General features: G+C 42.3%; 1 protein-coding gene and 1 pseudogene across 2 annotated transcripts in view; one reads left to right on the forward strand and one right to left on the reverse strand.

The window, feature by feature from the left end:
• The window catches only part of GNL3L (G protein nucleolar 3 like), a 41,224-nt gene extending 16,526 nt beyond the window's left edge, over positions 1-24,698 (forward strand). For both annotated transcript variants that reach the window (XM_055122390.1, XM_055122391.1), the window contains 11 exons: positions 1,746-1,829; positions 2,322-2,457; positions 11,684-11,787; positions 14,735-14,879; positions 17,128-17,215; positions 17,696-17,870; positions 17,951-18,093; positions 18,660-18,796; positions 20,489-20,607; positions 22,297-22,513; positions 24,350-24,698. In XM_055122390.1, coding sequence (XP_054978365.1) covers positions 1,746-1,829; positions 2,322-2,457; positions 11,684-11,787; positions 14,735-14,879; positions 17,128-17,215; positions 17,696-17,870; positions 17,951-18,093; positions 18,660-18,796; positions 20,489-20,607; positions 22,297-22,513; positions 24,350-24,432 — 1,431 coding nt within the window. In that variant the 3' untranslated portion in view covers positions 24,433-24,698. The remainder of the gene's footprint in view (positions 1-1,745; positions 1,830-2,321; positions 2,458-11,683; positions 11,788-14,734; positions 14,880-17,127; positions 17,216-17,695; positions 17,871-17,950; positions 18,094-18,659; positions 18,797-20,488; positions 20,608-22,296; positions 22,514-24,349) is intronic.
• Positions 12,930-13,525, reverse strand: LOC101556874 (ubiquitin-conjugating enzyme E2 variant 2-like; annotated as a pseudogene).
• Positions 24,699-25,119: the final 421 nt, after the last annotated feature.

A 25,119-nucleotide genomic window follows, 5' to 3' on the forward strand; every position in this document is an offset into this window, starting at 1 on the left:
TTACTATTTTTTAATTTTTAAATTTTTCATTAGTGAATCACTGTGAGATACAGTTACAGACTTACAGATTTTCATGCTTGCTTTTCAGTCATACAATGATCGAGTACACATCCCTTCACCAGTGCCAATTCTCCACCACCAATGATCCCAGTGTCCCTCCCACCACCTCCACCCCATCCCCCCCATCCCACCCTGCTTCTGTGGCAGGGCATTCCCTTTTACTCTCTCTCTCTCCTTTTGGGTGCTATGGTATGCAGTAGAGGTATTGAGTAGCCATCGTGTTCAATCTGTAGTCTACTTTCAGCATGCATCTCCAATCTATAGTGGGTCCTCCAAAGACTCTTTACTTGGTGTTCCCTTCTCTATCTGAGTTGCCTTTTTCCCCAGCATGTGACTCCAGCTTCCAAGCCGTGGAGCAAACCTCCTGGTACTTATCCCTACTATTCTTGGGTGCTAGTCTCCCACTCTGTTATTTTTTTTTTTAATTTATTTATTTTTAATTAGAGAATCACCGTGAGGGTACAGTTACAGATTTATACACTTTTGTGCTTATACTTCCCTCATACAAAGTTTGGAACCCATCCCTTCACCAGTGCCCATTCTCCACCACCCGTAAACCCAGTGTCCCTCCCACCCTCCCCAATCCCATCTCCCCCCCACCCCACCCTGCCACTGTGGCAAGGCATTCCCTTCTGTTTTCTCTCTCTAATTAGCTGTTGTGGTTTGCAATAAAGGTGTTGAGTGGCCGCTGTGCTCAGTCTCTAGCCCTCATTCAGCCCGCAACTCCCTTCCCCCACATGGCCTTCGACTACAATGTAGTTGGTGATCGCTTCTCTGAGTTGACCTTTCCCCGGAACGTGAGGCCAGCCTCGAAGCCATGGAGTCAACCTCCTGGTACTTATTTCTACAGTTCTTGAGTGTTAGTCTCCCACTCTGTTATTCTATATACCATAGATGAGTGCAATCTTTCTATGTCTGTCTCTCTCTTTCTGACTCATTTCACTCAGCATGAAACTTTTCATGCCCATCCACTTGACTACAAAATTCTTGACCTCCTTTTTTCTAACAGCTGCATAGTATTCCATTGTATAGATGTACCAAAGTTTCCTCAACCAGTCATCCGTTCTGGGGCATTCGGGTTTTTTCCAGATTCTGGCTATTGTAAACAGTGCTGCGATGAACATACATGTGCAGATGTTGTTTCGATTGTACTTTTTTGCCTCTCTGGGATATATTCCCAGCAGTGGTATTGCTGGGTCAAATGGGAATTCAATATCTAATTTTTTGAGAGTCGTCCAAATTGTTTTCCAGAAGGGCTGAACCAGTCGGCATTCCCACCAGCAGTGAAGAAGGGTCCCTTTCTTCAGCAAACCTCCTGGTACTTATCCCTACTATTCTTGGGTGCTAGTCTCCCACTCTGTTATTTTATATTCCACAGATGAGTGCAATCTTTCTATGTCTGTCCCTCACTTTGTGAGTCATTCCACTTAACAAGATACTTTCCATGTTGATCCACTTATTCACATTCTTCTCTTACACATGTGTATACTCCAGTTTCCAGCTGCTACTTGAACCCACACTTATGCACATGCACATGCTCCATATAAGTCTCTCTATATTTTAATTCCCAGCTTTGTTGACAGGTTAGAATTACTTTTCAATGGATTGGGACTCACATGACTCCACTGACCACTTGTTTCCACAGCCCTGTCTCATCTCTCCTGCACCATTTTTTTTTCTTTTAGGAGGAAGTTATGCAGGAATTAAATATGTTTCCTCAGTTGGATGATGAGGCCACAAGGAAGGCATATTACAAGGAGTTCCGTAAAGTATGGAAATCCATTTTTCTCTCTCCCTCTCCAGCCCCTTTGTAAGTTTCTTTTGGGGGGTATCTATTTTTTTTAATATCTTTTTTGTTTTTTATTTGAATCACCATGAGATACACAGTTGCAGAGTTGCTCATGGTTGGATTTTAGTCATACAGTGTTCCACACCAGTCCCTTCACCAGTGTACATTTCCTGTCACCAATGTACCATTTACTTTCCCACATCCTGCCTCCCTGCCTGCCTCGATGGCAGGCACTTTCTTCTCTCTCTCTCTGTCTCTCACACTCCCTCTCTTCTCTTGGGCATTACAGTTTGCAATATAGATACTGAAATGTTACGTATAAGGGGGAATCCACTTAAGATCCTTTGTGAATGCACCAATCTAGTCTCATGTTTTATTTATTTTCAATTTTCATTATTCAGATTGGGAAATTGGCCAGTGTGGCTGCTATCTAATTCTTTTCCTGACTTTACCTCCATCCCTACCTCTGTAGGTGGTGTCATACTCTGATGTGATTCTGGAAGTCCTGGATGCCAGAGACCCATTAGGTTGCCGATGTTTTCAAATGGAGGAAGCTGTGTTACAGGCAGAAGGCAACAAAAAACTGGTCCTGGTCTTGAACAAGATTGGTAGGTATTGGGCAGTATTTAATAAGGCAGAAAATGGGCTATGCCTTGAAATTCTATCTTGGAGCATGCACTGAGACTTTGCAATTCAGTAGTATTTGTAAAAGCTGTGAAAGATAGGAATTCTTTTTTTTTGAAGTAAATAGATTTTATTTGGAGGTTTTTTAAGGTGTGGAGGGGGAGAGAGTAATAGAGAGAGAGAGTAATGCACTCAGGAGAGAACACGGGCTTCTCCAGGGGCGGAGAGAGCCCCTACACACATCCTAGCACTAGACACGAAAGCATGGAAGTACACATCTCAAGAGGGGAGATGCGGGCGACACATGTGCTCAGGCACCACATGTGCTCGGCCACGTTGGCACAAGCAGCACATGGGCTCGGGCAGCATATGGGCGTGCTTCCTTTGTTCAAGGCGGTCTTTTAGGGTTTCTCCAACTTGCCCCCCTGCGTGGGGCTTCTTCCCAGGTAAAAGTCCATTGCTAAGGAGGTTATCAGGGAGGTTGGGAGTGGTGATGGTCTTCTTTGGGCTGAATTACTCAGATTGAAGGAAAGGTCCAAGGGAATTCAAGGAATTTCCTTCATGGAGAGGGGTCCAACCTCCTCAGGATCCACTGAAGGTCTTAGCAGGTCTGTGTTCTGTATCCACAGGGTGGAGCAGTCTTAGGATTTTCCTCCCAGAAGTTCTGTTGACCTAAGTTTCATTGCTGAGGGCCTTTCCCTATCTACCTGCCTACGATGTATCCCCTGTAGAGATTTCACCATCTTAAATCTTTAAGGGAAAAATGGTCCGTGGTCCATTTTCTGAAGCTGCTTCATGCTGACAGAGGGGCGCTGACCCTGCCTGCACAAGGGGTAAAATCTCATGCTACCTTAGTTGTAGTGGGCCCAGACAATGAATTGGTTGGGTTCCTGAAGTTATCTTAAAGAAAAGATCAATTAGACTGAGGGATGGCACTTTGAAGTGATTAGACCCTAGAGATGTGGAAGGTCCTTTCTGACTTAGTAAGGACAGAATAGTTTGCTGTCTTAGAAAACAGAAGAGTTAAAGCAACAGAAACCAAGGCAACATAATGCCATACCCATTTCTATCATAAAAACAATGGTAAGGAATAACTGCTTTATCCACGGTTGATAGAAAATGACTTCTTATGTCCAGATTTTTCTAATGGCATAGAAGCACTAAGCCACTTCTCAGATTGGAAAAGCTTTTGCCCATCCACTGAAGCTATCAGTAAGAACCAATAGATATTTATACCTTGAAAATTTGAGCACTTGATCATTTGCATGAAGTCATGCTGCCAATCCTTTCCCGGGTAAATTCTTTGTTGCTGAACAGGTGTTAGGAGAGGAGGCCCAAGATTTCCTCTAGGTTCATTAATGGCACAGAAAGCACAGTTCTGAGAAATTGTCTTACTTTCCTCTTCAGTCCCTTCCAATGGAAGGTGGTTTTCACTAGTGTTATTAAAGCAATCTCTTCCCATGTTGGAAGCTTCATGTAACCCTCTAACTATAAATTTCCTTTTGAAAACCTTGTTCCAATGCCTGTTGTTCCTCTTTTGCAGAGTATTCTGGCTTAGATGAGTATTCTCTGGATGGGGTATTAATCCCATGCTAAAACAAGAATTAAGAGCTATTAAAAATTCTTGTTCTCTCTAAATGACTGTGCTCATATAACTAAAAGTGAATACTTAGAACCAGTTTAGATGTCTACTCTTGGCACTGTAACCAATTGATAGGTTGGGGGAAAGCAATTAATTCTGCACTTTGAGCTGAGGTTCCCCCTAGTAAAGCTCTGGCTTCCAATACCCTGGTCAGACTAGTGACAGCATGTTCAACATTGAGTTCCTTTATAGACCAGGCTTCCTAACTACAGCCAGCAAACCAAGTTTTATCTAAATTACCCAAAGGGGATACCTTTTAGATCAAGATCAGAATAGAATTAGAATCTGATTCTTACAAAAAGCAAGTTACAGAAACATGGTTTTCTTTCCACCTTCATTTTAAATTTTGCCAGATGGCTTAACAAATCTGACTTGTTCTTTTGCATAAATACAGCAAGATTAGAGAACTCTCCATTTGGGGTGCCCTGTTATTCACTGAGAAGTCCTGGGGTTGGCTAAAGACAGGACGGCATTCATCTTGTGTGGCATGCCAGAGTTATCCAGGCCTGGCCATAAAATGTCCCATGATGAACTGGATGGCCTCAAGCCTTCAGGTTGAACTTGAGGTGGCCTTGGGCCTTATTTTCCATAGAGGCGTCCTGGCAGAAAAAGAGTCCATCCCATCCCTTCTTCAGGGCTGGGAGAGATCCTGGTTTCCAGGGTTTTTCTGGACAATGAGAATAGGCCCAGGCTGTGTCAGTCATTACAGATTTCCAGATTCCTCATTGTGCATAGCAGTGATGATTTCCAGTCTTTCCTTGAGCCTGCCTGCCTCTAGGGTCTCCCTGAGGTTTGTAGGGTACTTGAAACAGTTCCTGTTAAATACCTGCTCCTTTCATTTAGACTGATCCCTTGACTGTTTCCCTGGAAGAGGGCTTTGGGGTCCCATAGCTGTTTTTTCCTGTCTGCATGAGGGGTAGACCCTATTACAGAGAGGAAAGACCTTCTCCTGGATTTATGCAAAACAACATAGTGTCATGAAACATCAAAAACATACTGAAGGTACAAAAGAAGAGAAAAGCAAACATTTCACTACTCACAATGAGATGTGATACACCTATTTGTTGTGGGTCCTAGCCAAAAGAAGCTAAAATCTGTAGAGGTAAAGCATACAGTTTAACATCATGGTTAATTCATTCAATCCCATATTGAAAACCTTAACTTTTCATTAATAAGAGCACTGACTAGAAGTCCAGTGTACACTTAAACATGTCTAATTCATTTAATCCTATGTTGAGAAACCCTTGATTTCCTGCAATCTTTTAAGAATTCCATTATCTGAGAGCACTGTGACAGGAGTCCAAATAACCCATCCAATATCTCTCCCATAGATCTTACCAAAAAGTACTAGAATAATTCTGCATGTCATTTAAAGAGTTTCTTATAACAAAACAGTTTGATCAGTTTCTTTCCTTCAAACACACCTCAAACCTTCTACACATTCCTTTATATTCATCCTGTTCTGTAACTTTCCTTCAACCCATTTCAAAATCAACTTCACTTTAACAGGATTCCCTTCCTTTTCCCCACTGATGATATCTCCATCCATTATCTTTCTGACTTAATACTTACATCTATATTCCTTATAGTTATCCCACAGGTTTAAACTCACTGAATTTAGTACAATATGATCTCCCAAGTTTGGACACAAATTACCAATCATCTCATCCAATATGACAAAACTACTTGCAGTGCCATTTCAAAACCATTGCGTCATTTCTATAGATATTCAAAAAACTTTAAAGATGCTCACAACTAAATCCTTACAACATATATTCTCTGGGTAAAAGTTCACTTCACATTAGAAATTAACCAGGAGACATCCTTAGGATTCTGATTTCTAGGAAAACACAAATACAAAAAGATTAAAGCACTCATAGATTACCATGAGACAGAAAGGATTTCACACTTGTGTATAAAGTTCTCTGAAGGTCAGAGCTAGGTATGATACCTGGTGACAAAGCTTTGCATAAAATAAAGTTATCAAAATAATAGCATGCATTTTCACATACTGGACAGACTGATTAACAATAGTCAGTAAAATTTCCCATGTTTTCCGTTAAATTCTCCATTTTTATCTCAAACTTTTACCAAGGCACATTGTTGTGTCTTCAGACTATCAGGCTGACATCTGAGCTTAATCCATTATAACTCTTTGCTAAGTAGCTCTAGAAATTTTAGTTACCAAAAAGTCTCAGATCAAATAAAACACTGGTAGGGCAAGTTTTTGTTTTGTTTTATTTATTTATTTATTTATTTTTTCTTTTTGGGTCACACCTGGCAATGCACAGGGGTTACTCCTGGCTCTGCACTCAGGAATCACCCCTGGCGGTGCTCAGGGGACCAAATGGGATGCTGGGAATCGACCTGGGTCGGCCACGTGCAAGGCAAATACCCTACCCGCTGTGCTATTGCTCCAGCCCTGGTAGGGTAAGTTTTGCAACCAATTTTTACAACTCATGAAACTCATGTTTTAAGCTTAACCATTACTCTTTGAAACTGTTTTCATGTACCACAATTATTTTAACTCACATTCTTATAATCCAGTGTAGATACAAATATGAACATAGACATAGTAGCATAAGATCTTTGAACCATCAACTTTTATGAAACACGATAAAAACCTTCTTTGGCTTAATTTTAATAGTTCTTGTAGTTATTTCAAATCATGAGCTACACTAGATACTTCTAACAACTCCACAAGAATACAAACATGCTTTCAGACACAGAAAGAGCCCTTTAGGTTTTTTTACCAAACTTTGATATTAGCATAGGAAAAAACACTTAGACTGTCAATGTTTATGAAAACATAAGAAAACTTTGTTAATTTTGATAGCTTCTGTACCTCTGTTGCTTGTAAAACAGCTAAATTCCTCATTAATATTGGCTGAGGCTTGTAAGATAAAGCCTTTCATCCTCTGAACTCTTATTTCACTTTAGTTTTAGGCACTACTTCCATAGCTCTTCCTAGATAGTACAGATTCTGAATTTCAGAAGAATTACAACTGTTAATAGCCATTAATGTTCTTCCAATAAGAAATTTAGATTGAGAATTTTGCTTTCTCTGTAGATACAACATTCTGATAAGTCTTTGTTTAAACCCGGTCTAAGTTTCAAAAGCACCTAGGCCCTTTAAATTGCTGGACTGCATATCACTTTGATCTCTTGTGGTGATCCTGCTACCCCAGGTGTAATTTTTATGACTGATTTTCACTCTGGCTCCAACACTCGAGTGTTCCACATAGACAGACAGACAGACAGACAGACAATGAACTGACTAAAAACACCACTACATGTGCACACGTCTACAGTTGTTCGATCAATCTGACCCTTCAAAAATGGCAGGGAGAAAACTGATAGACTGAGAAAGGAAGGAGCAGTCCCCAGGGCAACGTTAAGCCCTGTCAGCCAATTGGAAACATTGCTCCCCATTTCCCCGTTTCCCATTGCTTCCCTGCCTGACCAGCCAGTTTCCTGCTTGTTAAAAATGTGTCAAGAAAGCGCTTTTGTTGATATAAGCGGGCAAAACAAACTATAACAAAGTTGTTGAAACCTAAGGTTGTCAAATGTTACCATTTTAAGGTCAAGACTAGTTCTGAGGCAGGGAGTTTGTATATTCTCATCCAACATGGGGATAGACTGCTTTAGTGACACACTTCTTAGTTCCTGATGTTAAACAGTTAATCATATGATCTTGCATTTTCCTGCCTCCTCTCCTTTGATAATCCTACTTCTTTCCTTACCTGCAAAGATCTGATTGCAAAGTGGTCTGGTAATGCAAACTACCATTCACTGGCTATCTTTCCCTGTGCTCTAACTTATACTCAGGCCACATGATGTTACAGAGGTCAACAAGTTGTTCCCTATTTAAACTATCTAGCTCGAGCTCTTCCAGTGTTTCAGTAAGTAACCCAAAGGAGAATTTTTTAGTTATCAAAGTTGAGTTGCCCACCACCTAGGGAAGAGAAAAACCGTAGACAGGATGGTTCTTGAGCAAAACTCCTCTCCAGGGCTTTACTTTGGCCTCTCCTGGGGGGACTCTAACCCTCCCCCCTTATATTGGCCTTTACTTTGGCCTCTCCCGAGGGGACTCTAAATGCCGCCCCGCCCCATTTTGGCCTTTACTCAGAGGCTCATTGGATTTGGACGTTTCCACCGCAGGCATCCCTGGGCAGGCCTGGCATCAGGCAGACCCACAGCTGTGTGTCTGAGCCGAACCTAGTTCTGTGGTCTAAAAAGAACCCTGTTCCTTGAAAAATGTTTTGCCTTTCTTAGCATGCTACATCTTCCATGCCTTTTGCTGGCTTGCTGCCTTCCTTGGGCTTCTAACCTGTTTTACCTTTTTCTTTTTCTTCTTCTGCCTAGCTTTGCCTAGAGCTAAGCCTGATGGCTGCGTCCATTAGCATTTGAATTGACCTCTAGCTGATCTTCTGCTGAACCTTCCTACAAGTGGGTTTTTTTCCCATTCCTCCAGTAGTGAATGGTGACATGAGACAGACAAAGGAAGGGTGCCTCCTTGCAGAGACCACTCAGACTCTTGCCTGGCCGGTGGAGAACTTGGCCTTAGTGGCTCAGCATTGTGACTTGCGACCGGCATCTATACCATTGCCACCCTTGACTGTATATTCTCCGTGGAATCGCAGGCAGCCCACTCCAGCTCCGTGACTTAGAGGAACTTTAAGAGTGCCAGGTCTTGTGTCATTTTTCTGTGGGGTTTGTTGTTCTTAAGGGTTCTTCCTTGTCTTACAATAGCCCCTTTAGTCCTTTTAAGTTTGGTTTTGAGTCTATGAAGTTCCTGAGGTGTTGCTTATCCGAGAAATAGTGTATGGTTCCTTCAAGTTTGAGTGAGAATTTAGTCCGATAAAGTATTCTTGGTGAGGCGTTCATTTCATTGAGTTTTTTCCACTATGTCCCACCATTGTCTTCAGGCTCAGAGGGCACATAGGTCTGCTGTAACTCTGAGGGGTGCTCCTTTGTATGTGATTTCCTTCTTTGACCTTGCTGCTTGCAGAATTGTGTCTCTATCCACAGCATTTGTCATTCTGACTATGAGATGCCTTGGAATCTTTTTATTCGGGTCTCTTTTTGCTGGTACTATTCGGACTCCTTAGATCTGGATGCCTGCTTTCTCCAGCTCTGGAAATTTCTTAGCAATGATGTCTTTTACTGTGTTTTTTTTTCTTTGGGGTTACTTCCCTGTGCTTCTGGTCACTAATCATCAGGGAGATGCAGATCAAAACATCTATGAGATATCACCTCACACCACAGAGAATGGCACACATCCAAAAGAACAAAAGCAACCGATGTTGGAGGGGATGTGGGGAGAAAGGGACCCTTCTACACTGTTGGTGGGAATGCTGACTTGTTTAGCCCTTCTGGAAAACAATATGGACGCTCCTTAAAAAATTAGAAATGAGCTTCCATTTGACCCAGCAATGCCACTTCTGGGAATATATCCTAGAGAAGCAAAAGTATGTCGAAACGAGATCTGTACTTATATGTTCATCGCAGTACTGTTTACAATAGCCAGAACCTGGAAAAACCCAAGTGCCAGAGAGCAGATGACTGGTTAAAGAAACTTTGGTACATCTATACAATGGAATACTATGCAGCTATTAGAAAAGATGAAGTCATGAATTTTGCATATAAGTGGATCAACATGGAAAGTATCATGCTAAGTGAAATGAGTCAGAAAGAGAGAGACAGACATAGAAATATTGCACTCATTTGTGGAATATAAAATAACAGTAGGAGACTAACACCCAAGAATAGTAGAAATAAGTACCAGGAGGTTGGCTCCATGGCTTGGAAGTTGGCCTCACATGCTGGGGGGAAAAGACAGTTCAGATAGAGAAGGGAACATCAAGTATACTGTGGTTGGAGGACCTGCTCGGGAGGGGAGATGTGTGCTGAAAGTAGACTATAGATTGAACACAATGGCCATTCAATACCCCTATTACATACCACAACACCCAAAAGGAGAGAGAGAGAGAGAACAAAAGGGAATGCCCTGCCACAGACGCGGGGGGCATGGGAGGGGGATGGGATTGGGGGTGGGAGGGGTACTGGGTGCACTGTGGAAGGATGGGTGCTCGAACATTGTATGAGGGAAACACAAGTACGAAAATGTGTAAATCTGTTACTGTACCCTCACGGTGATTCACTAATTAAAAAAAAAATAATAATAAGAGTGCCAGGTCGTGAAGCCATAAAATCACGCCCGATAAGAGGACCTGTCAGGGTGCTCCTGCACACACACATTCACATAGAGGTTATCACATTCCTACGTCATCCCCCCTAGAGATTTCCAAGGCAGCATACCTCCATAGCAGATTTTCCACAGATTACCTCCATCCTCGAGGATTTCTTCACTGCATGTCCCTTTGTGGTCGCCATATGATGTCGTTGGGCCCCACAGGTGACTTATGTGAAGCAGGGAGGAGAAAGATGGTCACTTTCTCCTGATCCGAGTCTGCCACCCGGGACCCAGGGTTACTGGGTTCTTGTCTCGCCTCGCAGAAAGGAATTTCAGGAGTAGACAAGTAGTGAAGTAAATAGATTTTATTTGGAGGATTTTTAAGGTGTTGAGGGGGAGAGAGTAATGCACTCAAGAAAGAACATGGGCTTCTCCAGCGGCGGAGAGAGCCCCTACACACATCCTAGCACTAGACACGAAAGCCTTAAAGTACACATCTCAAGAGGGGAGATGGAGGCACTATATGTGTTCAGGAGCCACATGTGCTCAACCACTTTGGCACAAGCAGCACATGGGCTTGAGCAGCATATGCGCCAAGATAGGAATTCTTCTTTTAGAACAAAAATCAAGAATCCAAGAAGCGAAGTCACTTGTCTAAACATGTGCACATGAGCTCAGGTGTGGGCACCCATACACCCAACATAGTGTTGCCAAATTTGGAAATAGAATTTAATCTTTTTGCTTTTTAGTTCCCTGTTCTTCCATTTTGACCCATATCTATAACTGATAAACATTATGGAGTTCCTGTTTCCCCCAAGCTAGAACCCAAAGATGAAGGTAGAAAAGCCCAAAGATTTAGGAATCATTCTGGTCTATGTCTCTTTCTGGTACTGTCTTTTCTCTGGAACCTTGTACTATTTTCTTATGTTACCTCTTCTCTAGTTGTACAATGATCTGATTGTCCTAGCCTCACAGGTTGTGAGAAATAATGATTAAATGCTTAGCACATGGTCAATACTTTATACGTGGTGACCATTCTTCTCAGGGTAATTCTTGACATTTGACCTAGCCTAGAATTGTCCAGAGAGGTGATGGGGAACATGGTCTGAGGGAGCTTCTGGCCATTGTAACTTGGAAGGAAGGCATTTGGGACCCAATAGTCAGTTTGCCATTTCTCCCCAAGGGGCCTACTGGTGCCTAGGCTAGGCTGGTCTTTCAAACCCTTAACTTGGTTGCTGGATAGAGATTGGCATGGCCAGGGAGATATTTATTGGAAAGGGTAGAGTTGAGGAGGGTTGGGTTTGTCCTTGGAGTGAACCCTCAGGTGATGTTCTGTTTACCAGCCCTATCTGTTCCTTTTTTTTTAAATCAGATTTGGTGCCCAAGGAAGTTGTGGAAAAGTGGCTAGAATACCTTCGGAATGAGCTACCAACTGTGGCCTTCAAGGCCAGTACCCAGCATCAGGTCAAAAACCTGGTAAGTTGCTGCTAGGGGCCATTAGCTTCTTTGAAGATAGCCTTGATCGAGTATTGAGGGTTTATGGTTTGGATCAGGCCTCCAGCCCTGTGGTAATTGAGGTTTTTTAGCTTCAATTTTGAGCTTTTTGCTTCACTGGATGACTTCTTGCTATTTCACCTCATTTGTTCCTGCATTTTTGCTTTCAGGGAACAGTTTTCAGATGTCAGAGAAATAAATGCTGTCTACAGACAAGTTGGAAGATATAATTACCCTTTTGTTAATTTAAAAATAGATGCTTTGGGGTCCCAAGTGATAGTACAATGGGTAGGACATTTGCCTTGTGTATGGCAGGCCCAGGTTCGATCCATGACACCCCCAAATTGCCCCCTGAGATCTGCTAGGAATGATTCCTGAGTTAGGAAGAGTTTGGGGAGGAGTTTTTGGGCCATATTTGTTGGTGCTTGGGGGCTACACCAGGCTTGTGCTGGTGTGGGATCTCCCAACAGGGGATCATTTGGTTCTGGGAATCTTACCAAGACTGGCTGCATGCAAGGCAAGTGCCTTAACCCCTGTACTGTCTCTCTAGCCTTCATTGTAAAATATTAAAGCACACAGAGACATTGTTTTTTTGAGGACATATTTCACATTTTATTTACATTTCAAGACTAACTTTAATCTCAAAATCACATAGCCATACACCTATTTCCTTTTTGTTGATTTTACTTAAACTTATAGCATGGTTTGTCAAAGACTGTAATATTTACCATGTCTGTTACATGTAACACACAGGAACGGCTTTTAACAGAAATTCATTGACCTCCCCACGACATTTTTTTTTAATTATAAATACAGGTATCGAAACAATCCTGAACTTACTTTTGATACTACTACTAATCAGCACCCACATTGCTTTAACACTTAACACAATTTGTGACAATATTCATTTTACCTGCTACTTTTGACAATTGGAACGGTAGGCTTCACTAGGATGGATAAAGCCTGCCATTTCTGGTTTTCCTTCTGGCGAGACCAGCATTTCAGAAACATACATGCTGCCACAGCCACCTGACCCTTCTCACCATGCAAACCTGGATTCTATTTTGAGTACTCCAGTACTGACAGTGCCTTAACAAGAGAAAAAGATTGTGCTGCATCTTTCCTCCTGTTGCCTGAAAACATAATGGGTGTACATACATTCTTATAAATGTCCAGGTCTTGTTTTGTCAGCTGGAATTCTTTTACTTAATGTGTGGGTATTTTGCATCATGATATTTAATCAAGACATTAACATGAGTAGAAGGTTGTTGATTTAAGACATTTGAGATCCATTAAAATTAATTGTTGTATGTTTGTCCTTCTGGTGGCTGTGGAAGCTTCATATTTTCTTTGGACATCATTAGACGTCTTAGCTCTTGAAGTACAACTTTAATGCTATATGAATTTTGCCATTTCGCTAACACTGGTATGCTCCGTGCATCCACCATTCCACTGGAATTATTTATTCCATTCATATTAATTTTGATTACAAATCTTACTGATGGAGAAGCTTCTGGGTATTTAGGTCCACATTCTACTTCCAGGCTATATATTCTGTTTTCATAATTCGTCCTTGGTGGCCCAGTAATCATGCCTGTCCACCTTGTAAGTGTCATATCTTCCCCAACTAACCGTAATTGCCTACTCCTTTTTGTCCTTCTTCAATTTCTTCCAACAAGCGAAAATTACAAGGAACCTTAACTCCTGTGGAGACCGCCATCTTCTCCTCGAGACATTGGTTTTGAGGGCCATTTAAAAAAATTGTATCATGTATAAAATTTAGTACTTATTAAACAATAAAGTAGGAAAAGCAAAAGCTATAATAGATAAGGCTTAAATTCCTCTATACCAGTAACTTTAACTCTAGTCTCCTTTATCCATACTCGGAGGTAGACACCATTGTTAGTATTTTTCTGTGCTTTATAAATTTATGGGTGTATATAAAGAATAGATGCTGCTTGGGGGTATTATGTGTCATCTTATATCTTGTTAATTTCCTTGGACGTCTTTCTATGTTTACCTTCTTATGCTAAAAATTAGTTTCCACTAAAAAAACATAAACAGTATTTCACCACGTATCCTTGCATATGTCTTCTTGTCCAGTTGGTAAGTGTTTGTGTAAATTGGGTACCAAGAAGTCATAGATTCTACATTTTTTGTATACATTGACAAATTACTACCTCCTCCCCAGTCAATGTATCTGTTTTATATTCTCATTGGTGGGGTAAATGAATGTATGGGGAGGACTTTTCCCCTATATCTTTTGATACTATCAAATGACACATGATATCTCATTTATAGTGTATTATCCTTTTGGTGACAAAAATGTGTTAAGTGTTCTTTCTGAATAGCTATCTCTCATTTGTATTCCACTTTAAGGCTATCTCTCTCTACTCTGATTCTTACTGTTAAATATTTAAGTTATATTCTATTTGCATTGTGTTGGTGGGTAAGGAAAGAGGAATAGTAGAATGGGCATGAGGAATCAAGAAAAAGAAGACTCAGGGCCAGACACCATCTAGTCCCTCCACTGGTAGGAATGTTATTATGTCTCCAGTGTGCATATGTGGACGCCAAAGTGGAGAGAAGGGAAATAAGAATTGACTGGCACATATCTATGAAAGACAGAGCCAGTACTCAACAACAATCTCTGTGGAGACTAGAATGGCGTCCTTTCCCTTCCACTGGAGGTAGGGGATGTGTTGCTAGTCAGAGGTACAAAGAGGACTGAAGATGTAAAGGCAATATGGTTTTTTGAGGGGATCAGGGAAGTGGAGGTTTTCAGGGCTTATGTGAGAAGCTCTCCACTTTAGGTTGAGGTATTGATGATCACAGGGAAGCCCTGAAAGTTTTCTTGAAAGTTTGAAAGCTAGACTCAGACCACCTCTTCCCACTTGACGCCTTTTCTGTGATACCCTTCATTTTTCAGAATCGTTGCAGTGTACCTGTGGAGCAGGCCTCCGAGTCACTGCTGAAAAGCAAAGCTTGCTTTGGAGCTGAAAATCTCATGAGGGTCCTGGGGAACTATTGCCGTCTTGGGGAAGTGCGCACCCATATCCGTGTGGGTGTTGTTGGTAAGACCTGTGGGGGAGGTCATGGGACCCAGGTTTCTTCATTGAGCAGGGCTTCATTAAGGGAAAGGATCCTTTGAACCTTATATTTCCTTTGTGGGGCAGAGAGGAGTCCTTCAGGAAAAGTTTGTGATTTATCTCACTAGGTGGGCATGTTGAGTACCAGAATCGCCCTGTGCTTTGAGTGTTACAACTATGGATCAAATGCTTGGGACTGGTCTTGAAGCTGAAGCCATCTCATTTTGTTATAGGAGGGAGGAGTAACTTTCTTTCAGAGTTAAGAATACTGCAATCCAAAGAGGGGGAAAAGGACATAAGGAGTTTTCCTGGGAAAGACAAGGCAGAAAAGAGGCTCAAAGCTGGGCCTGTCTACATCCCAGAGCACTGTGAGAAGGCCAGCACAGAAAGAATAGAGGATTTGGAATGGCAGAATTAGAACAGGAGAGAGAAAAAACGAAGCCAAGGGAGAAAGACTTTGAAGAGAAGGTGGGATACTGAGAGAAAGGAGAGATGTACATATCTGTATATGTATAGAAAAAGAACTGGGATGCCAAATGGTATGGTAAGGAGTAGAAATGGAAGGTAATAGAGGCATGTGGAGTGAGTGAGATTCCATCAAAAGAGACCTAGAGATAGACATAGTTCACAGAAATCTTCAGAGAGGTTCATTACAGGGCTAGAGATGCCTCTAGATATGTATGCAGATAGGTATACATACCCAAAGAACAAAGGAAAAAATATAAACAAACAGACATTCCAGAGAGAAAGGATTATAGAAACAGGCAGGAATGAGGTGTAGAGATACAGAAACTTAGACATCTATGTGTACATACAGATCTATAGACATGTATCTGTGTGCACATGTAAAGTCCTGTCTAGATCCAGAGGAGGCACATACAGGAGACTCCAAGGCAAAACACGTGCAGACCAAACCATTCCTGTACACCCCAGCTTTGCTTTTCCTAAGTAATTCTAGCCACAGTGAGATACAAATGTGCCCAGATTCACTTCACCCTCAGGACCACAGAGAGAACCAAATACACATATGTGGCTGTGTTGAGACACACATGTAGAAGGAGAAATGGAGATACAAAGAAAGAGGGTTAGGGGGACACAGATGGAGAGAAAAAAATGAGACTGAATTATATAAAGAGGGACAGGGTGGGGGATGGAGGGGGGAGAGATAGAGACACAGAGAGAGAAGGAGAGAGATTGGAGGGAGAGAGGAGAAAGAGGAGGAACAGATGTAGAAGGAACTTATTGGAGTTGGCATAGAGAGGATAACTTAGAGAAGCAGAACAGTTGAGGTGGACAGAATCAGAGAGAAAGGACAATGCAGACCTTTATTTATTTATTTATTTGGGTGGGGGCAGAGTTATGGGGACTCATGTGGTGCTGGGAATCGAACTTGGGGCATGGTGCAGCAAGGTAGGCACTCCCAATGCAGACCTTTCTTTAGACAAGAGACCTTTAGACAAATTTAGAGGGCATGACTGCTTAAGTATAGGGAGACACCCAGAATAGTATGTGGAGCAAAGGACTGAGTGTGAGAGAAGCAAACAAATGGAATGAATAGCAGTGACTTTTAGTAGAAGGAGAATCAAAAGATCAGAGACATAGAAAGATGTATAGTTTCCACTCACAAGTGATATACATAGCACAAACATTTGTGAGAGCAGTTCATGGGTAAATTTTAGTATTTGAAAGAAGAATGGTGAGAATGGGAATAAGAGGCTTGGTGAGGTTCAAGAAGTCCACAAAGACAGCCATAGGCCAAGAGCGTCTTGGCAACTGCCCAAATGAAAAACCACACCAGGCCAACAGCTGCTCAGGGATGAGTCCCTTCTCTGCTAAGGGAATTATACTCTGCGAAAAACAGGTTTTTGTGTTATGGGCACTTCCTTATGTCTACCTGCTGTTGGATTTTGTCACAGAGGCCTTACACTGAGAACCTTTCCTAAACTGCTTGTAGATGGGAGGTAAGTGTTACATCTAAAGAGAGGAACACATCTACCCTGATACCTCACAAGTGAAAAAGGAGAGTGGGGTAGAAAGTACATGTAAGGGTTCAGTCAGTGTCTGGTGTTGGGAGGCCAAGACCAGGAGACAGACTCTGTTTTTGGCTTCTCCTGACCTGGTCACTACCTCTGCCTTGACCTCCCTTCCCTTACATTGCCAGATCCATTCCTATTCTTTGCCAAATGTTCTTGAGGACCTCTGCTGCCCTGAAATACTGTTTGCTTCCTTGTAGGGCTTCCCAATGTTGGGAAGAGTAGCCTGATCAATAGTTTGAAACGCAGTCGTGCATGCAGCGTGGGAGCTGTTCCTGGGGTTACCAAGTAAGTACCTGCTTGTTCCCTAACTCCACAGTTTGGCCCTACCATACCCATTAATCCCGCACCTTTAGGCTCTGTTCCTTGAGTTCTTTTAAGTCATCCTTTGATTCTTCTCTGGTCAGTTACAGCCTATGTTTACCTGGCCTCCCCTAGATGTGGGCCAGGTCCCAGGCTGGGTGCTTCCTTCCCCTGTTAATTCCTTAAAGCTTCCTAACTGCCATGTAAGGTTGGGCTACAAATAAGCAGACAAAGCAAGTGAGACTCAGAATAAGAAGCTGGCCCAGAGTACTACGGCTCAGACTATAATCAAAGAGGCTAGACTGTAGCCTCCCAGGTCTATAGACCTAGAGTCCCTAGCCCCACATCTCCACCTTCGTCTGCACACTATGTATTCCTGACTTCTGTCAGTTGTGTGCTAGGCCAAAAGGATGCTAGACACATTTGGGCTTTTTCCTCTGTACTTTCTCCTCCCTCCCACCTCAGGTTTATGCAGGAGGTCTATCTGGACAAGTTCATCAGGCTACTAGATGCCCCAGGCATTGTTCCAGGACCCAGTTCAGAGGTGGGCACGATCCTGCGCAATTGCGTCCAAGTGCAGAATCTTGCAGACCCTGTGACCCCAGTAGAGACCATCTTGCAGCGCTGCAACCTGGAGGAGGTACACAGACTTTTGCTACCTACCCTGTCTCATGGATCCTTCATTATTCCTGATTATGTCTTTCTTCCTCCTATCTTTAGATTTCCAACTACTATGGCATCTCTGGGTTCCACACCACTGAGCACTTTCTGACTGCAGTGGCCCACCGCTTGGGGAAGAAGAAGAAGGGAGGCATATACAGTTTGGAACAGGCAGCCAAAGCTGTTTTGGCTGACTGGGTGAGGTGAGGCCTCTGGGAGTCAGGCTCCACAAAGGGAGTCAGGCTCCATAATCTATGTTTGAGTGGCAGAGCAGCCTGATTTATTGGGTCCCAGGATAGGAAAAGGTGAAGGCAACAGGTCATATTCTGCTTGGAAATGTATGCTATGATTATCTATCAACTTAACCTCTTATTCACAAGCCACTATCTGGGTTTTCTTGTCCTTACTGTGTCCCTCTCCTCCTCTCTTTCCCTCCCCTCCTTTCCCCTCCTGTTCCCTCCCTCCCTCCCTCCCTCCCTCCCTCCCTCCCTCCCTCCCTTCCTTCCTTCCTTCCTTCTGCTTTTTCATGTGGGGTTGGAGAATGGGGCAATAGCAGGCAATATTCAGGGGCTATTGATTTTGTGATGCTTGGGGGTCACTCCTGGTAGTGCTTGGGGGAACTATACAGTGCCAGAGATTGAACCTGCATCCTCATATGCATTCCAACCCTTTGAGACATCTCCTTGGCTGTTTCTGACTTTGGAACTGATCATCTTTTTGGTCATTTGGTCTCTTAATGACATCACCACCAATTTCTTCCATCTCCCAGTGGGAAGATCAGCTTCTACACACCTCCACCTGCCACCCACACTCTGCCCTCCCATCTCAGTGCTGAGATTGTTAAGGAGATGACTGAAGTCTTTGACATTGAGGATACTGAACAGGCCAATGAAGACACCATGGAATGTAAGTGGTACAAGAGGACCAATTTGCTTAGTACTTGTAGAACCACACAGACCAAAAAACAGCTTCCGTGTTTGACTTCCCATTTCTGGCACTATTCTTGCTTTGGGAAAATTATTTAACCAGCCCTAAGCTTATTATCTTTCCCTCAAGATTGAAAACCCTAACCTGAGCCAAGGTGTATAGTTGTGGGCTCTTTGTATATAGAAAGATATAGCAAAATCCTGATTGCATGGTGAGTAGCTTAGGAAATGCAAGGTTTCCACTTGTTGGGATTTGGAGTGGACTGAGACATTCCTAACAAAAACTCCTTCATAATGTCTTTAGGCCTTTGCATGTATAGTCATTCACTTTTATTATTTAGTAAGTAAAAATACCTAAAATAGTATTTAGCATATATAGTACACGCTTGACTATAAAGCCCAAAAGTGGAGAGAGAGTATGGGGAATATTGTCTGCCATAGAGGCAGGGGGAGGGTGGGAAAGGGAGGGGTATACCCGGGATATTGGTGGTGGGGAATGTGCACTGGTGGAGGGATGGGTGCTTGATCATTGTGAGATTGTATCCCAAACATGAAAGCTTGTAACTATCTCACAGTGATTCAATAAAATTAAAAAAATATAGTACATGCTTGATAAATATTAGTGAATATTAAGAGGATTCTTTTCTGGGATACTGAGATGTGACTTTCAAAAACTTTAGTGGAACATTTCTGTTGCTATCTGTGTGGCTTATGGCTTCTTTTTCCTTTATGCTAGTCAAGAAAGGCATGTCTTGTCTTGGTGCTCTCTGAGCTAGTTTGTAGACTGTATAGGATAGTGAAGAAAGCTTTTACTGACTTCTAATTCCTTTATTTCTCTTGAGGGCCTATAGCTTTCCTTCTCTGAGTCCTTTACTATCATTGGATTACAGATGAGAACAATACATACCTGCTTTCAGTTTTTTTCTGCATGTGTCTTGGGGAAAGATAGCCCCATTCTGAACTTTATGAAATGGGTAGTTGGGAAGGAATTCAAGCTCATATTTTTATGATGATTCTTCATTCTGGTTTCTTGTGAGGACAATAGGGGACTCCATCATTGAGAATGCCTCTGGCAAAGTTAATTAAGTTCTGGGAACTTGAGAGTAGGGTGAGGGAGATATCAATGGTAAATGTTTCTTAGGGGAGTTAGCCCTAGATTTTGAAGAGTAAATGAAATTAGAGGTTTAGGGAAGGGGATCGATTGAGGAAAAGTTTAAAAGCAGAGAGGAAAGTAGTATGGGCATACAGTTGGTAAATGGCACATTTGTGGCTTGCAGTGGAGCCCATCTCCAGCCAAGAGACTTGAATTCGAGACTTGAGAGTTGGAGTGGAGACTCCCAGAGTCTTGCCATTTATAGGTTAGTATCCCAGGCCAGTGCAATATAGACATCTGTGTGACTCATAGGAACACATAGTCATAGGGCTATGGCATTCTCATTTTGCAGATGAGGAATACTCTAAGAGGCCCTTTTCCAGAGTTCCTTCCTGTATATAAAACCCATGCTGTTTACCGTTTATGTGACTGTCTCAGCAGTAATGAAAGAGCCCTTCCTTCTGACCCTTTAGGACTTTCCTGAGTAGTATTTACTTATCTTTTCCACTGATTCTTGACCAAGGGGATTGGCAGCATGGAGGAGCCTGTACTCTAACCTTGGTATTGATTGTATTAAAGGCTTAGCCACTGGAGAGTCTGATGAACTGTTGGATGACATTGACCCGCTCGAAATGGATATCAAGTGGCTCCATTCGCCTCTGGCAGGTGGTGCAGAAAATAAAACCAACATGTATAAGGTACTTGTTCCCATTCTTGATAGCAACCCCTTCCTTTATCTAGAATTCTGTGATCTGGTCCGGTCTTTCTGTCTGGTTCCTGTGAGGGCTTCCTGTAATTGTCAGGGCTTAGAGATGTTGGTTGTTCCCCCTGGGTTCCTTTGTTCCTTGACAAAAGTATGGCAGGTCCAAGGAAGAGGTGTTTTCTTCCAAGCAGCTTTATCAGCCTTGACTCTGACTTAGAGAACTCGTGTTCCTGTCTAATCACCCTGTTGTTAAAATGATAAACCTAGATATCTGACTCTTCCCCTTAAATATTGTCTGGAATCTCAAACAGTCAAGTTCTCTGACTTTTTTTCTCCTATACCTCTGGAGAAGATTATGGAGTCTCTCTATGCTGCTGTTCCTATAACCTTAGTGTAAGCTTTGAGTTCTCTTTCTCCTGACATCTGTCCTATTTTTTCGGGGGTGGGGGTTGTTTTGGGTCATACCCAGCGGTGCTTGGAGCTACACTCGTCTCTACTCAGCAACACTCCTGGTGGTGCTTGGTAGAGAACCAGGATTGTTGGCTGCATGCAAGGCGGTGTGTTTTAACCTATGCCCTGTCTCTCTAGACCAGTTTTCTACTCCATATCACAAGTTTTAGACTTTAAGTTAGGGACCCTGTGCAGGGTCACTCCATTTTTTTAACTCTAGTAGTAACTCCTAAACAATGTAATTTAGGTATGTAAATTGTGAATATGGCCTCTGTACCCCCAGAATTGTATGCAAACCCTCACTATAATATATTGGGTAATTGGTCATATACATAATTTTTGAAGTATGTTTGTATTTACTGTACTGCTTATTAGCTTTGTGACCTTAGGTGCTTGATTTTTAATAATATTTTAAAGGATTAAATGTGCTAGTACATATGTGTATACATGTGTACATATAGAAATATATATATATACATACACATACATATATGCTCAGAATGGTACCTGGCACATAGTGAGCTTTCTGCGAGTATTACCTTTTATTCCCTACACGTTTTCTGTCCCAGCCAAATAGATACCCTTTTACTATTGAGGTAGTCTCAGTCAGAATAAACCCTCAGTCAATAGATTTGTGTTAATCAATATCATACTCTCAACTGCTGTCACCTACATTGCATCTCTTTGACAGGCACTTAACCACATTCTGAGTTCTTGATGGTTGTATTGTATCTTCTTGCTTTAATCCCTCCAGAAATAAGACTGCATCTGATTTATTTTTCCAGTATTTTTACACAAAACCTGGGCACAGAATAGATGTCTAAACACATTTGTTAAATTCAGTAAGACCTAAAAGGTCACTTGAGTGAAGACTGCAGTATCTGGGTTTTCATTTTATTCTTTGTTTTTGGGCCATTTCAGTGGTGCTCAGGGATTATTCCTGCAGGCTCAGGGAACCATTTGTAGTACCAGGTATCAAATTCAGGTTTGCTATGTGTACCCCTGCCCCACGTTTTAATTTTATTATAAAACCTATGCAATCTACTTATTATCCATCCCATTTGAGAGGTAAATAAATTGAAGCTAAGAAGTTTATTAATCATTTGCTAGTCTATGGGAGAGCCAGATTTGGAGTTCCATTCTGCCTGATGTCAGGCTCTGTTCTTACCTAAGCCTGTTCCTGCCTCCTATGATGCCTCCTTTGGAGGTAGCTCACTGCTTCCTTTCTATCCAGATTGGAGAGCTCACTGGATATTGTACCAGTTCGAATCATCAGAAGGGGTGGCCTAAGCGCAACGTGGACTACTACTCTGGGAACAATGACACAGTGAATGTCTGCACGGTGGATCGCCGCCCAGTGCTGCAGAGGATCATGGATACAGATCCCCTGCAGCAGGGCCAGGCCCTGGCATCTGCTTTAAAGAATAAGAAGAAGATGCAAAAGCGTTCAGGTGGGGACCTATAAGCCTTCAAAATGGGATCTTGGGCCTACATTGGATCTTGTTTAGTGCTTCCTAAATGAGTATCTCCATGTGTCCAGCTCCAGGCCAAGGTGGGTTAGAACAGTATTTTAGAATAACTCAGAGGACTTGTTAAAATAGAGATTTTTGAACCTACCCTCAGAATTTCTCAGTGACTGTGGGTCACTTGTGAGCTGTGAGAATTTTTTTTTCAACTGGTTTTCATCTGATGCTGATCCTCTGGGGACCAAACTTGGTGAGCTACCATGTTCTTGTATATCAAATAGCTGTCGTTTATGTATTGGGAAATTTACGGGCTATATGCAATCTCTACTTGATCAGTACTCCAAAAGGTACAGATTGATACACCATAAAATGTTTTTTTCCTTCCAATTCTCTAGTCATCCAGCCCTGCTTTTCAGGTAAATGATTAGTTTCTTCTCAAACCTAAGAGGTACACTGGCAAATATCTATACGTTTTGTCAGTTTTGTCAGTTTTAAATACAAATGCTAGCCCTGCCCACATCATTTTCTTATTTAATATACATTAGGAACTATTTTCATATCAGTTTACAAAATCACTTCATTAAATTTTTTTTAGCTTAAAAATTTTTGATGGTGCCAAGATTAAATCCTGGACCTCATATATGTAAAACTACTTCATTTTAATAGTTTTCTGGCTCACAATTTTGTGGCTGGTTTATTTAGGTGTTCATGATCTATTGATCTTCATTAATTCATTGCAAAAGTCTTTTTCATTTGAGGCAGCTGAGGCTCAGAAACGTTACAACAGGGGCTGGAGTGATAGCACAGCAGGTAGGGCGTTTGCCTCGCACTCGGCCGACCCGGGTTCGAATCCCAGCATCCCATATGGTCCCCTGAGCACTGCCAGAAGTAATTCCTGAGTGTAGAACCAGGAGTAACTCCTGTGCATCGCCGGGTGTGACCCAAAAAGCAAAAAAAAAAAAAAAAAAAAAAAAAAGAAACGTTACAACACACTTTTAAGACAACTAGTATTATATGCAGGCCAAGTGAAAAACTTTCCATGAAGCCTTGTTCTTTGAATTTGGTGACATTCATAACAATTCTTCTTGTTCTGGCCCCACACTGAGTCCTGATTATGTAGAGTTGAATTACCCTTATACTCCTGTGGGGAGAAAATGAGAAATAGATACTGGCGATACAGACTGATTACTGTGAAGACATAGAAAGCACAATGAGGAATCATAGAGAAGCCTGAATATGGTAGGGAGGAAATGGTGATCAGAGAAAGTCTTTTGAAAGAGGCAATGTCTCAAGGAAGTCCTGAAATCGGTAGGATGTGGCTGCCTCCAGATACAAAGCCCTATGAGTCTTTTAGGGTAATGTTGTTTTTTTTTTCTTTTTGAGTCACACCCAGCGATGCTCAGGGGTTACTCCTGGCTCTGCACTCAGGAATTGCTCCTGGCAGTGCTTGGGGGACCATATGGGATGCCGGGGATCGAACCCGGGTCGGCCGCGTGCAAGGCAAACGCCCTACCCGCTGTGCTATCGCTCCGGCCCCATGAGGGTAATGTTAATAAGTTGCACATAGTAGAAGAAAATTGTATTTTATTTTAATAGTAGGAAGTGACAAAAATACCTGGAGCCCAGTAAGCTTGATACTGAGATAGACTCTATGTTGAAGTCATCATTTCACGAAGAGTGTCTGCCAATAACTCATCAGTTGTTTTTAGTGTTGGGGTTTGAATGAGTCAGTATGGAGTGAACCAATGGTGTCAGCCAGCTTTTGCAGTCTTTCTGTTGACAAGCCAGCCACCAAATGACTACCTGTTTCTCCATCTGTAGATAAACTCGCCAGCAAGCTGTCGGATTCCATGATGTCTGCTCTCGACCTCTCTGGCAACGCAGATGACAGTGCTGGTGACTGATCAACTGATTGACTGTCTCACTCCTCCACTCTCAGTACCAGTTCCAGAGAGGATGGGGAAATACAGATGAAATTAAATGGTTTGCATCTCCCTGAAGGAACTTATTTGCTTATTCCTTTCCCTGAGAAATATTAAAAGAAAACTACCCTCCTGCTTTTCTCCATTGTCTAAAGAGAGTCCCACTTGTAGTAATTGGCAACCCCAATGCCCTTTATTTAACCCTTGCTCTACTCTAACAGAGAAATAAATGATCAGTAGATCCATGATACTTGTGATTTATCTCCACTCTGTGGATTAGGCTGAATGAAATGCTTCAGACCTCACAAAGCTCTCCTGGAGAGCTAAACATGCATGTAGTACCATGGCCGTTGGTGGACCTTGAGATTCATGGGAGGTGATGGATTATAACCCAGAGGCAAGACATTCCAGCAGAGGGCTATAAGTCAGGAAAGTGATCACTCTTCTGTCCTTCTGGAAAGGTCTTACAGAGAAGAGAACTCAAGCCTGGTTGCTGCTGTGTAGTGTAGGCATTTTGCTCTTATGTAAACAAGGCACTTTTTAGTGGAGTGGGTGGTTAGATGTGTAAGGGCCAAACCCTGACTTGGGGCAATTCCTTTGACTGAAGAGCTCTGTTTGGGCTCCACTCTTATGTAACCAGATCTCTTTCAGTATCAGTATTTGAATTTC

The sequence above is a fragment of the Sorex araneus genome, chromosome X, assembly GCF_027595985.1.
Source record: "Sorex araneus isolate mSorAra2 chromosome X, mSorAra2.pri, whole genome shotgun sequence".
Lineage (NCBI taxonomy): Eukaryota > Metazoa > Chordata > Mammalia > Eulipotyphla > Soricidae > Sorex > Sorex araneus.